This window comes from Cyprinus carpio, chromosome A24 (assembly GCF_018340385.1).
Source record: "Cyprinus carpio isolate SPL01 chromosome A24, ASM1834038v1, whole genome shotgun sequence".
In the NCBI taxonomy this organism is placed as follows: Eukaryota; Metazoa; Chordata; class Actinopteri; order Cypriniformes; family Cyprinidae; genus Cyprinus; species Cyprinus carpio.
The window spans coordinates 2,339,588-2,355,122 of NC_056595.1; the positions used below are offsets into that span (position 1 = coordinate 2,339,588).

The following is a 15,535-nucleotide window of genomic DNA, read 5'->3' on the forward strand; positions in this document are numbered from 1 at the left end:
TAGGTGTGCCATTGCTTTGCTATATGATCAGATTTACAATTTTCACCTGGCAGATAATAAAAATGGTGCCATCTCCGACAGAATGTGTAAAAATTGTACCTTTAGGTGTACAACAGCTTGTTACTGTGGCAGTACGCTTAAAGGGACAACGTTGTACATTATTTAAGGTTCATAAGTAGTACCTTAAGGGTACATATTACTACTCTAAGGTCCTAATATGCATATTTTAGAGGAAGATAAGGCAGAAAGAAAATCGTCCCAGTGACAAGCTGTTGTATCGCTAAAAGAAAAATTTTTGTGCATTTTTTTGATAGTGTCAAAAAATCCCTTAGACTTAAACTGAAGGAGGGAGCCAAGCCAACCTCATCCCATCCACCTAGTATACTTTGTTGGTGTGATTTGCATAGGAAACTCCCATTTTCTTAACACATTGTAAAATTTGAGTATACATTCTTGTTACGTTTCTGTAGACTGAAGTATTTGAGTTTACTGTTGCTGGTCCCTTGAACTGTGAGTATTTGAGAATCTATGTGCTAACATCATCTGCTAAATGATCTTTTGTTTCAAACATTCAGATTTTCCTGTTTGGAGCAACTGTTCTCTCCAATGACTCACCTCCAGGGAAGCCGTCCCAAATCTCTAGGCGGTCGTAGCGGCAGAACACTCCAGTGGGTGGCTGCGTGTCTGGCTCCAGCTCAAAGCTCTCGAACTCCAGAACGATCTCCGACATCTTAGGAGCAAAGATCATGAACGTGCAATCCAGGTTGTTGGGGTACTTCTCTGGAAAACCCGGCGACTTGATGACTCCACTGCTGGAGGTGAAGTTCCTGGAACATTCTGGACCTGAGGTGGACACAGATAGGAAGGAAAAGTTAGGATTTTTTGTTTGCTCATGAAGGCAGATGGAGTAGGGTGGAAAAAAACAAACATTGAAGAAGGAACATGGTGGTCGGAGTTGTTTTGCTTGATGATTGCATGGTTTATGGGCCGTGGTGGAGGCCCACCCTGCTTTGGATAAGGCTGCTGCCTTATTTCTTGGATGTGTGGGCTAATTATGAAGACGAAACGAGACCAAAAAGAAAGTAAAAGCACATATGAGCTTTTACTTATTAAATGTTTCATATGCACTCTGTGCAGTACGGCTGGTGCTTAAAACAACACAATTAAGAAATAGCAAAACATGTCCAACATACTTTATAAAACTCACTTTATCCGCCCCTTTAGAAATACACACACACACTTTTATATCAGCAAGTCAAAACATTTACCCAGAACTCTCTGCTGGACTAGCTTTGTTGATGCAGTGTGTTGTTGAAGTTCACACATACATCACTACCTTACACTTACACTATGGTCGCTCGACTAGAGCTGTTGTGTGATGAATAAGCTCTGAGCTCTAAGAGTGATGCATATATTGGATCACCTCTGGATCATCAACACAGAAATGTCAACATTACGTTAGCACTGTACCTAATGTTGTGTGGAAACTCATGGTAATTACTGCGGGTGCAAAAGTTTAAAGATCATGAACCAGAACAGAGATGACAGATAATGATGACATTGTGGCTAAAAACCAAACCCATATTACTTCTTTAAGTAGAAGACAAAAGGGCAAGTCTTGAAGAATTTGCAAACTGCTTTCTTGCATAAAAATTGGATGGGGACCAAGGGTGCATCATAAAAGTGGTGTGCCATATTCTTCTGTTCTAAATCATCTTCTGAAGCCACAATTTGAAATTTAACTCATTATTCACTGAAAGCCTCTCAATTGCATTATGTGTAAGAGAGCAGCTTGGACATATCTACATATCTCCTATTATTTTCTATGGAAGAAAGAAAGTTATATGGGTTTTGATACAATGGAATTAACTTTTATTTTTTTAGGACAAAAAATGGACATCCTAACAAACAAATCTCCAAAGGATGTAAAAAAAAAAAATGTTGGGTGAGTAATTTAATGTCATCAAAACTCTACCACATTTTACCACAATTATTGCAGAAACACTTTGGGTTTTGGGGTTGAAAGGTGTCAGCTGAATGGTCAGCAATCAATGTCTCTGAAAACCTTCCATGCTGAAATAAAAGTTACTAGGCTTACCAGGCTTATAAAGAAATTCAAAGGAAATATTTGAGTCAAAACATTTACCCAGAACTCTCTGCTGGACTAGCTTTGTTGATGGTGTGTGTTGTTGAAGTTGCAGTTAGATATTCTCAATTCTGTAGACTATTCTCAAGATAATCTTCTGACAGACAAAAATGTTCTGTGGCTGTTCCTCGGGCAAGAAGGAATTGCATTTTCCTTTCGCAAGATAAGAACACATTTCCTCTGCACTATTTCTCACTCTATTTATAAAGTGCATGCTATAACATTATCTTTTTATAAAAACAACCCAGAACATACTCAAAGCAAGAACATGAACGCAAATGCGTAGAATTACGAAATATGTCAGAATCCATTTCGGTGTTGCAGTGACAGCATAGCCACAAAGGGGCGCTATAGTTGGTATTAGTGCTCAGATTTCTTGTTTAGGATTTTTAGGTTTAGTTGGAGAAACAATCTGAGAAAAAAAACAAAAAACCTGCATGAGCTAAAGTTTGCTAAACTGTCAACACACTAACTAGCTAGCAAGCTATCTGACATTTACTATATCATCCCCTTGAATACTAATGCGAGAATGCATATTAATTATTGTTTACAATGTGTCAATGTCTGTGTTATTGGCACACTTGTGTAGTTTTAGTTCCTCTCTGTGGATGGCTTAATTATAGTGTGAAATATAATAGAGAATTGTGGGTCCACTAATACATTTATCTGTCTAGCAGGAACTGTGTAGCTTCGCAGCTCTTGGCTGTGACTGGCTTTGTAATGCTTCACTGCTGTTTACAGATTGCGGTGGGATTCTAGTATTTGTGTGTATGTGTGTGCGGTTGTGATTATGCGCGTCTCATAAGGATGCAGAGACATGTTGCTATTGTCACTAACCGCAAATGCTAAAAACCTCCACACATTCCCATGTCCCTTGGTTTGTTTCTGCAGTTATTTGCAAGCAGTTAAAAAAAAAAAAAAACTTTACAAGAGAAAGACTGGGAAAACTGAGATGAGAAACGGGAGGGAGCTTCGAGCCTGTAAACGCAAGCCAAACAAATAAAGCTTTGTGAGAGCCATCCAGCTTTCCCTCTCACAGCCACAAATACTTTCAAGTCCTTCTGAACTAAATTTACACTTAAACACCAGAATTTATGGGAGAGTAGTGAAATGGTATTGAAAAAACACAAGCTTGATTCATAACAGCTCAGCACTATTTTTGACATTAACGTCTAGCTTTTGTACGATTTATTTTGTTTTTCCGGACTATTGTATATACACAGGGCTTATCTTTTCAATGCGGTGAAGTGGCTGAAAGCTTTGACTCTGTGGAGTACGCTGTTTATTTAACAGGCCAGAGGCAATGCTTGTTAAAATGATCGCTTGCAGGTCTCCCCTTAGTTCAAACAAACCCAGCAAAGTGTCAGAGATTTAATCCCCATGTTCTGTTGAGATTAACTTTACTGTTGTTACGTTTAGGGACCCAGAGACCTCAGTGATGTGTATCTTACACTACAACATGTCTAAACTTTACTGTCATTTAGAAATGAACCTTTCATCTTTAGTTCTTCTGACCCACATAAAATATCTAAAATAAATAAACACTAATACAACTTTCAAAAGCATAATAGTATCTATAATACACTGATTTGTTTCCATTCTTGTTTCTTTATCTAAGGGTTCTCTGCAAGCGCTATAATTTTTTGTAGTTTGTTAGCTACACTGGACACAGTACTGCAGACCTGAGCTGACACAGCTATGCTAATGCTAAGAGATGTGTTTTACTAGATGTTTTGGCATACGACAAAGTTTGTGTAACGCTGAAGCAGAAATGAAATGGCTGGAGGTGTTCTGGGTCTAGTGAGCTAATCGCTGTTGTTTATATTCCATATATCTGCAGGGAGAATAATTAATCTGGACACACACATACACATACGCACACCTTTCCTTGCCATTTACCCCTGTGGCTACACTAAGACAGGTTAATGGGCGCAATGAGAGTTTGAAAAGCAAAATGTGGCCATACTTTCCAACAAACATTAATCTGGAGTCACAGCTGTGGGGTTACCCTGAACACACAAACACGCACACACTTACAATCTACAGTTGCTGACACATCATTTAGCCAGCCAGCACCGCTGATGGTTCCCCTTGAGAACGAGAATGGGCAGCAAACAGAAAGACAGTTTCTGCCTTGGGTTTCATTAGCTCTGAGTGTTAATGTAGGGGGGTTTATTTAGAAGACAGGCTTGAAGAATGACATGCTTGCTGTGCCAGATGTGACCTATGCCACTGGCCTTTAAAAAGCAACTAAACTTGTAAAAGACAACTGAACTGGACACAATGAACAAGCTGCCCTCCTCACGCAATCCTTGTCCTACTGTGTTGACACAGGTGCCATCGTAAAGACGTTCAGATAACATCTCTATGATGAATGGCCTAGCTTGTCCTGAGCTAGTGATGACACGCACACTTTCAGCATGATTTTAAGGCAGTTCACTGGTAATGGTTACACGGCTATTTAAATACACACAAATGCGTTAATTGGAAAAATGTTCCTCTATCTATCTAGCACTCCAAAAGCAAACCTAAATACTTTATAATTTAGTTTCCAACTAAATTTTTTATAAGTGTATTTAGATGAAGTTCAAATTTTATTCCTTTTCACACAAATTACAATTACAATAATCACTTAATAAATATTTATTTTCATATGATTTCTTGCACAAATACTATGAATGAACTAATGAACTCTAAACACTTTTAACATACAGTAGTGCATGATTTGTAAACGAATACATTTTGATGTTTGCATCATATAACCAGATCCATATGTATGGCTTGTTTTTGATGTAGTAAACTTGCTCAGTAGCGCACCTGGTAAAGCATTGCACTTGCAATATGGAGTGCTTGAGTACAAGTCCCATGAAACACAAGTTACGATAAAGGGACTCAAAGACTTGTAGAAACATGATAAAGTTACATGGTTGCTTTAGCTAATGTGGTTTTATCAATGATACATTATTTTTAAATGTGATAGAGTATTAATCTTTTAGTGCCACTCACCGGAAATTAAATTTCTGAACTGATGTGATACGTACAACGAACACTGCAATAAAACTTTGCCAGATTCACATTCACCTGTTTCAGATGAATCTAAAGACTCTTTTAGCACCACTCTAAAAGTGTCTTGAAACATGCAAGAACCAACTTGTCAAGAAATGTCACCACAGGCACGTTTTCTCAAAGAACCTGGATTGGGTGCGCAATAAATGCTCCTGTAAAGACCTAAATCTTTTTCAAGAGCTCAATAAAATCTGCAACAGTAACATAAATTTTAACTTTCATTCCTACAGCTCCCATATTGAGCGTTCATCTTTCTATTAGTGGTCCACCTCATTTGGAACCCTGTTTCCAAAAAGTAACTGTGACCTTATATCTCAAACTTTATTTCTGGCAATTATGATTTTATATAATAAAATGTGTAATTTCCTATTTATTCTCACAGTTACCTTTTTGTTTTTTAGGTGGAAACAGGCTTTTACAGTCTCCTCCCACTATACTGACTCTGAGTGATGGTAACTTCTCCATCCTTCAATCCCACACCCACGCCTTCAACAACACTCGCGAAACATCAGCTTCTCTTCGCACTTGATGTGGCTCTGAAAATTTCAGATCTGTTAACTAAAAACGTATGTCTCCTTCAACCCTAAGAAAGGCCATTTTGGGGATACCACGGCAAGACAGGATGACATGGTAACTACAGACTTCTCTTCTTTACGGATGGGATACGCAAGTTTCAGAAAATTATCTAAAAGCCCCTTGTTAAGGATGGTGTAAGGGAACTCTGAGAGAAAGAACACGGTGTCTGTGAAACCGTAGCGGTCTGAAAGCCCCCTGAGGACAGCTCTTCGTTAGATATCCATGCTGTCCAGTGTGGGTTAGTGCTTGGGTCAGGCTTGATTGCATTCATAGATAGCTGCGGTGGAGAGATTCTCATCTCTTATCTTTCCTGTGTGTGTGTGTGTGTGTGTGTGTGTGTGTGTGTGTAGCTCCCAGGCTTTCTCGCCCTCTCTTCACCTCATCTTCTCACCCTCACTTTCTTTGTCACTTTCACACTTTTTTCCTGAATAGATTTTTCTCTCCTTTTGTGTTCTCTGTTTATTCTCTCCTTCTCTTGTAGTCTTCACACCAAATCTCTACTCTCATTTCCCTATTAGTTGCTTGTATAAAATCTCTCCTTCTCGCCCATTTTTCTTTATATGCATTCCGAAATCTATCTATCTATCCATCCATCCATCCATCCATCCATCCATCCATACATAGCGACACTAATGACCTATATTGCTGAAAATATTGTTTATATTGAATACTGCTGTCTTTTATTGTATTGCTGTCGCTGGCATTTTATAAAAGCAATAAGCCACTTGTAATGCATGTTAAAGAGATTTAACCACAGTTAAGTGGTGTTCTTAAGGACAGGGCAGAGTAAAATCACTATAACGCACGGTCTCTTGTGGCTAAATGCCTTAAAAATATAAATAAGCAGCAAAAGTTGAAGATGTCTATTCTGAAATCAGATTCGCCATCTGAGAGCTCTATAAACTCACAAAATACACTGTGTATCATTAATTAGACATTCTGCTGTACTGCTGCTTCTAGCGATTCAGCCCACACACTGCGGATGTGTGTGAAACCTGTGCTAATCCACAGCTTACCTCTCCAAACGTAGCAGCAGCTTGAAATGAGTATAATCTCATTTTAAACGCTGTTACATTCTTATAATCATCCCACATTTGAATACCTGCACACCTGTTTCGACACCTGTGTGTAATCATTACTTGTACTTGTATGTCATAAACACACAGATCCGATGGTGTTGACAAGGCTTTCAAATCAGTTTCCCTTTCTTTTTTCACCTTTATCACTCTTCCTATTGCTTCTCACATTCTTTCCTTTGCTTTCTCGCTGTCCTTGTCTGTCTTGTAATTGATAAGGCTGATGTACGTTTTGCAGAGTTTGCGTAGTCACAACAAATTCCCATGTCCTGGACTGCAAACAACAGTATTTGTCATTCACACAGGATCCTGCGGCCCACCCAATGCTGATAAACTAAGAGGGTTTTCTGGAGGAACACACCCAGCGCGGGGCGCCCATCCTGGCCGACAGTCGATAAACGATAAACGTTTCAGACGTCTTTACTCTCTCCAGAGGAACCTTATTTCCAATCAGACACATAGAAAACAGCTATTTTTAAATGGAATAATAGTTCACAGTATTACTGTATTTTTTACACTTTTTTAATACTTTGATATGTTGAAAAGTCACAGTTTGTGACATTATTGACATTTGTGCAAAAGTCTCCATTTGCTCACCATATAATCTCATTGCTGTCTAGCAATAACAATCGATATATTAAAGAGATCTCTGGCATTTTTTTTCTTTTCTATGGGAATGACAACACACAAATGGACAATAAAGATGAAAATAAACCTCCCTGGAACATCCATCTCATCCTGAGGTCACACTTGGTGTAGCCCAGGGTCAGTGTTCGGCCATGATGTGTGCTGCACCTGTCCGAGGTTACGCAAACATGCTTTCTCTCGAGTCTCTAGCCCAACCTCAAACACAGGAAACAGATCTGAACAACAGGAAATTTCTGCTTGTTGCCGTGACATCTCCAGATAAGACCAACGGTCCCTCTGTGTGTGTGTCTGTCGGCCAGACAATGCCAGACCGATAGACCCTGAAGGTCTACAAGTCCACGTTATCAACTGATCTTTTCTCCTCAAACAGCTTTCCCACTGGGCCTCACAAAGAGAAAACAGAAAGTGCTCTCCCTCGCTTATATCTGTTCTTATATGGTTGTTGTACTCTCCTACAGTAAATTCCTTGCTTGTATGCATCCTTCTTATAATAAGACGATAGTTAGGGCTCTAAAATATGATTGGATTAGCCACTTTGGGGCCATTGTTGGTGATATTCGCCTATCACTTTCTATTTCTTTCTACTCACCCGTTTTGAAGATCTCATAGCGGATGGAGAAGCCAGCACCATGAGTCTCATAGTCAGACACAAACTTGATGAAGAGCTGGTTCCCAGAGGAGACCACAGGAGAGGGAGCGATCTTCCCACAATACTTCCCGACCAGCTGGCCGCTCTCATCCACTCCATCTCTCACCTCCACATAGTCATATCTGCACAGAGAGATAGAAACACAAACAATTGTTCAGCTAAACTATTAACACTATACACTTTTTGTATGTAATTTAGCAGGTTAGTTCATTCAGATTCAGTTTGTTCCAGTAAACCAGTTCTAAATATCTTTCCTTACAGTTATAACTTATTATACTTATTTTTACTTAAAAAAACAATGACTAGGTGCTAGTTAACTTGAAAATGACATTAAAATTGTAAAAAAAAAAAAAAGAATATTTGATGCATGCATTTTATATTAGATTTGTTCAGTATTTTCCCTTTTTTAATGTTGTCAATGACCCAAATATCAAAATACAAACAAAAGATGTGCAATAAACTGGTTCAGAGCAATCATGTAATTTATTTATTTGAATCTCTGATTTGGGTAATGTTCCTATATTTGTTTTGTGTGGTGTTTTTTGTGTGAAGTATTTTAAGAAAAAAAAAACAAGTAAAGGGAAATGGGTTTTCAGTTTTGTCTAGTCAATTATATATAACTAGTTATTAAATGATGCACAGTGACACTTACAATAATCTACATCCACAAAAGTGTTATGTTTCTTTCCTGCTTTTTTAATGACGAGTAATGTATCATGATGTGTGTATGTTAGAGAGCTAAAAAGGGGCAGACAAATTGCTGCATATGAATGACATAAGATTGTGATAGTGTTTACATGTCCGTTTGACAGTATGTGAGTGGAACAACAGTTATAGTATGAGAAAAAAACAGGTGTCACCTCCACACACACACATTAGCTAAGCTATTGGCTTGTGCCACCACATAATTGAGTCTGCGACAGTTTGGAAGACTGTTGCACAAACGGCAGCACGTGCACACACAAAAACCCACGTGCACATCATACGCATACTAATATTGTGTCTGTAATACAAGACAGTATTGGGTGGGTGGTCCTGCCTCAGCTAGCGAGCGAGATGGGATGCAAAACTAAAGCTGATGTGAATTCTCTTCTGTTTTAAGTCTGTTTGGACAATACGCTCTGCGTACTGATATAATAATGAATTTCAACTGGGGGTAGGCTCAGCATGGGATATGATTGACAGCAAGGTCTTGTTTCCATGGCGTTTAATCACCCCTGACACTTGTAACTGCGGGAACGATGGGAGGAAAGGAGAGCAAAGCATCATGGGGAGTAGAACGTTCTATTTCTTCTCAAAGAATCACAGTTTGGTTTCTCCAAGCTTATTAGGGATGCATAACCAAAATCTTGCTTGTGCATAATATAATTTCATTTCATGTTGAGGGGAGTATTGAAATACTATATATACATATTAATGTGCTTAACAGTGTAGATATGCAACAGAAGACCTCCCTGCTCAAGAAAATGGTATATTCCACCTGCCACACATTACAGGAGGAAATGTGTGAAAATTTAACGAAGGTATCGCAGACAGCAGAATGTGTGTCTGTGTGTTAGTGTGTCCAGGGGGGTTATGGGAGGTGTTCAAATTGGGGCGCATCTCATACTGTGAATTCAGTGATATAAAGGTTGGGGCGGAATATGAGAAGTGTGCCGCTCTCTGAAATTGGGTCCCCTGAGGGGCCGGTAATGTAGAGATGACTTCACCCGTGTCTCTCCGCTTGGCTGGCCTGATGGAAGAGGCCTAGAACTCATCATCAGTCACAGCAGAAGAGAGTGCCACCACTGTAACACTATATACACTGAAAACGCATTTAAACTGACAGGTAAAGAAAGTCCACACCCTCTGCGAAAACACCACACAACTGTACTGTCATGAAAAATATGTGAATGATGAAAGTCGTTTGCGAAAAAGCTAATTATTTAAAAAATAGGGAAAACAGAGGACCATTCTAGAGCTTTGTGACTGTTTGTGTCAACCTGTCCTCCAACTAATACGCTCGTATAGGTCGTTTGTCCAAATCCCTGAAATACGACCCACCAGAGCGTATACTACAATTGCGCCCCTATCGGCAAAAGGTTACTCTTTTATTTGCACTGTGATTTGCGTTTCGTGTAGCTCAGTTGGTAGATTATTGCGTTATACCTTGATATGCAATCATGCTATAATGGGTTCGATCCCAGGGAACGGATGTGCACTGTAATGCTCAATTCATAATTTAGCAGATTTCTGTTTAGGTTTAGGGGGTGGGGTTGGTGTGGTTTCGCAACGAATAAGCCACCTAGTAAAATTGTACAAATTACTGTGAGATCGGTGTAACAAAGTCCACACACATTGCATTTAAATAAACGTGCGTTTTTTTGATGGGTCATGACGTTATACGTCATTTCAACGACAGACGCAACGCGATACTGTCATTATTTTTACGCCCGCTAGAGGCCGCTTAACTTTAAAACGTAAATATAGGTCGTAATAAGGTGCTTGCAAAAACGACCTACTGTATATGGTCGTTTTTTGTTGGAGGACAGGCTCGTTTGTGTATGTTATATAGTAAAAAAAAAAAAAAAAAGAGAAGCAGTTTTTTATTTTTTTTGTAAGTAGTGTTGTTTGATATTATATTATTATAATTTCTAAGAGCTTTATTGTTTGATTTTTATATTTTTTGATTTTGTCAGTGACACAAATATCAACATAATCTAAACAAACCCATGTGCAAACACATAAACAGACCCACTGCTCTTGTCCAAGTCTTTGCTGCTTACATGACGTTTGCAGAGCTATGATCTCACTCTTTTTGGCTTTGGTTTACTGTTTTGTGCTTGGTGCCATTTTTTTGCACGTTGTTCTGTTTTTCATTCCCTGCCCTCTTCCTCTTAAGGCCAGCTGTGGAAACAGCGCTCCTGCACCCACACAAACAAGCTCTGTTCTCCTCTTCTTCTTTATCAGTCTGAGCAGAAGACCTGAATCTACCTTCAGCCCCATCATGGTACATTTACGCAGGAATCCTGCCAATGCACTTACGCTTTTAACTCGCTGCCTTTACGGCACAGTGGCCATAAAAAGCAGTCATTAACTCTCCCATAGACTTCTTTTGTTTTCTGTCATCATTCTGGCTTGCCTAGCATTCTGGTGAGCTTGACTTACTTAAGTTATGTCAAATGATGCTCTTGAGAGACTGTTTTGTCAAGAGGAGAAGACAAAGAGAAGAAAAGCTTAGAGTGATGGCTATACTGATCGCCAACATCATTTTGGTGCAGTTTGGACATTCAAGTCTATGCATGTTCTTGGAGCAACATCCTTTGTCCTCAAATAAACATAAAATTACCCAATCACTAAAACCCAGAAGGAAATAATTGTTTGGTGAGAATCTTGTTCAAAGCCCTAGCCCTGACTCTAAAACAAGTATCTGACTGGTTAATAGGAAGGTTGTTTTAGACATAGACATTACTTTCCTTGTTGATGGCCCTATCTCAAATGTTGCATATCGTCCCATTTGTCATAGGTTTCACAGCACTCTTCGCAATCATTATAATAAGTTGTGGCCTTTTGCTCTTTGGCTTTTGCTAAGACTACACTAATCCACACTACCCAACAGTCTATATTTAATTACGTTACAAAAGTGTGGACTTAAAAGTGTACTGCAATGTTTTAAGGTGGCATTCGGGACAGGGCCTTTGTTTGGGATGGGTTAGGACTGGAATTAATGCTTCCTCTTTGGGGCCTAGATTTTAGGTCTAGATTATTGCTAGGGTAAGGTTTGGCTTACATTTGATTGATAGGGATGTTGTTCCAGCTTCAACGAGTATACTGATTTAGAAACATGCCACACTTGAGTAAAACGCATTACTATTACAGACAGATGCGAGACCAAGTTGCTGTAAAATCCTAACCAAATGAACTCTTTTAAAAAGGGAGTGCACTTTGAAGTGAATCAGAGATTGGTCTGAATACAGCTTGGGAAGATGCTTTGGTGCGGTAATGTGTGAAGATCTTTGACAGTAGCATCTCAGCTCAAGATGGAGAGCATCAGTCTTGTTCAGATCTGTCTGTTCTGCTCTCTCCTTCCTCTTTCAGCTGGTAATTTCTCCCTGCTCTTATGGCTTGCTGAATGATACCTCCACCTAGAGACACACACACACACAAGCACAGATTTTCTCTCTACTTTAAATCCTACCTAGGTAAAGCCAGGTGTGACCAGACCTTTGAAAAATAGATGCGTTATCCAGCCAAAGATTTGGGGGTTTAAGAAGTCGTTTCCTCCTCAGTGGTGCCTTGAGAATCAAAGATGTGTTATCGGATTTCAACAGTCTGTCACAGAATCACAGTCACCATTGCACAACCAGCGGAGTTAACATTATACTGTACTACAAGCTCTCGCAAGACAACCTTTTTGCTGCAGCTTTGAAAAACTGCAGGCTTCTTCTTCCTGCACGTAAAGTCTTAGCACCTTTGGAATTGTTTAGTCAGGCTTGTTCCCTAACACAGATGGACCTTGTAAAGCTGGAGTGGGAGGTATTAGAATAAGATGCAGATGGAACTGCAGTAGTCGCCTCAAGGCCAGTGCTGCTTATGAAAAAAATGTCTTTAAGCATTCTAGCCACATTCTCATCTCTGTTTTTAAAGACTACTCGGCACAGGCTGCACACAGTTTCATTCCATTCCACAAACTCAGTGGATCCTGAGTGCCAACTTGGCCCTGCTAATCATATACAGGGCATTATGGGATTGACTGCAAAGGCCATTTTGCATTCAGAGAAAGACTTTTTCCCAGAGAGGTCTGTGCAGAACAGTATTTGCTAATCTATTTCTTTGAGAACTTGCGGGGGTCTGAAACTGCGAAATGGAATTTGCTGTTAACAGATCAAGAAAAAAACAGCAGGGACCGATTTTAAAATGGAGTTTGGACCCTGAAGCCAAGAAGAAAGGTGTCAAGCATTCTCATCAAGTATAGAATCCCAATTTCTTAGAACAGACACCACTCCACCTGCCCCAGGACTTAAACCACCTCCTCGCTCCTCCCGGTTTCCGCCTGCTTCATTTTACAACCCCAGAAGAGACAGCGGACAGATGTTCTTAATGCATCCCCTCCGCACCTTTTGGCCTATACCACTGGACTGTTGTTAGGGATTGTGAACCTCCATGAAGTCTCTAAGGGCCCTTTGCACACATACACACACACACTTTCAACCATAATAGTGGTGAAAATAGCCTGCCAATCCAAAGGGGAAATTAAAACAAAAAGGATGACTCTAATTCTCAGACACCTTCGCTTCACTGCCTTGCTATGTTAACAGACAACCCTGTCCACAGGGATAGTAATGGCTAAACAATCCAGAACGTTCAGAAAGGTAGCCCTTACTTGCACGCCTGGGGTTAAAACAATCAACCACAAGCTAGCAATTTATCATAGTCTCTGGGATTTATAGTGTTATAGTGTTACTACCCAGAACACACTGTTACCTACACCCCCCGTAACCATTCACAGTAACAAAATATGACAGAGATGACGCCAATCTACAATAGAGCAGAACACTTTATCCATCACCATAGGGAAAGATTAGGTTCGATGTGCCCTTTCCAAAACAATCACTCTTTTCTCATCTCTTCCTTTGAGATGGATGAGAGGATATTCCAGTCACCATTGTCCTCAAGAAAGTGTAAACTAGTAAAGCTGTAAACAGTTCATCATGTGCAAAAAAAACCCCCACCAAACCGTGACTTAGACGCCCATGCTGAACAAGGTTAACATTTCCATGCAGGAAGCTGGATTTATTATTTTTCTATTTTAACACCTCAAGCCTTTAGGGGAAAAGGTAGCAGCTCGCTCACCATAACTGTCTATCGCTCTCCATAGTATGTGACAAGCGTTAACCAAGCCTACTGTAATAGGCTCCTGCAGCCGCTAGCTGCGTTTGGAACGATAATAACCTCACTGCATTCACTCAAAATGTTGGTGAGACAGAAAAAAAAAAAAAAAAAAAAAAGGAGCTGGGGTTGGGACCAGAGTCTGTTACAGAGAATGAAAACACTCCCTGATGGAGTTATTAGCTTACATGTGACTGTTGCAGCGTGTAGAAGATGGGACAATGACTTGAGGCTATGGCTACAAAGTTAGCCCTGAGTTTAATGATAACTGAGTAACGGCTGAGTGGTACTTTTGTTTATTTTTTACTATATCTTTTTAAAATGGATGGTTGAAGCAGGTTCTATGAGCAGCCAAAAATAATACAGTACGGTTTATGCAAAGAAAAATGAGACTTGGGTATGAATGTATGTTTACGTAATACATTTATGCTGTTTGCCTCAAATAGACTTTGTCTCCTGAACTTTATGATGTTTTATTTGCAAAAACAGTGCATGCTTTAGTAGTGTGTGTCCACGATAGTCACATCGCAGGATGTGCGATGTAGTCTGTCATAGTTGATCCGTTATCATTAACCCGTACGGGCCAGCTGCTCCCCGGCCCTTTGACGAATGTGTGATTCGCGGATTAATTGCACAACTTAACCATCATATAGTGAAAGTTTATCATTTGTTTTTAAAGTCCTGTCAGTTTAACAGGGCGCATATAGAGAGAGAGAGAGAGAGCCCTGCCTGCGCGCGCGCTCACCTTCACCGTCTTCAAACAACACGAGCGCTGTCTTGCTCTCTCTCCCTCGCGCATATTAATCAAAATCAATTGACATGATGTGTGTCGAACAAAAAAAAAAAAAACTATCCATTGATGAAATGTTTTCTGTGTTTGTCAAATCTTGTGCGATATCCTAAACTGCCGAGATAATGACACAACGCGTGCCGTACACTCAAATTCGCGAACTAATGATTCCTTTAGTTCTGTCCAACACTGAACTCACAAGACGTATGAATTGGGTTTAAAAAAAAATCTGTAACACTTTACAATAATTTTCTATTTATTAAATTATTTAACTACATTATTTAACATTTACTATTACTAAACTGCACTTCTACAACATTGTTAATTTCAACATTTTGGGCTATAGCCTTCATTGTTGAAATCAAAAGTTGTACAGTATTTGTTTACATGGTTAATGCACTGTGAACTACCATTACCAACGATGAACAGCTGTGTTTTTTATAAACTAAGATAAACAAAGATTAATAAATATAGTACAAAAAGTATTGCTCGTGGTAAGTTCATGTTAGTTAATATGTTAACAATTCAAACCATATCCTAAAGTTACAAACAAATAACTTACTCTAATTTAAATACTCCTCTGATGTTTAAATCATTTAACATGAGAATGTAAGTGTGCTCACCCCATTTTTGTTTGTAAGAAAAAATTTGATTAGATTTCATATCGCAATATTGCAGAAAAATAAAATATCACAATGTCATTTTTTCCCAATATC

At 39.3% G+C, this 15,535-nt stretch overlaps 1 protein-coding gene across 5 annotated transcripts in view; it reads right to left on the reverse strand.

Annotated features, from left to right (window-relative positions):
- nrp1a (neuropilin 1a) overlaps positions 1–15,535 on the reverse strand; it is a 61,580-nt gene that overhangs the window by 32,992 nt on the left and 13,053 nt on the right. For all 5 annotated transcript variants that reach the window (XM_042714041.1, XM_042714040.1, XM_042714042.1 and 2 more), the window contains 2 exons: positions 8,102–8,283; positions 616–843 (listed from right to left, as the gene is read on the reverse strand). In XM_042714041.1, the coding sequence (XP_042569975.1) occupies positions 616–843; positions 8,102–8,283 (410 nt within the window). The remainder of the gene's footprint in view (positions 1–615; positions 844–8,101; positions 8,284–15,535) is intronic.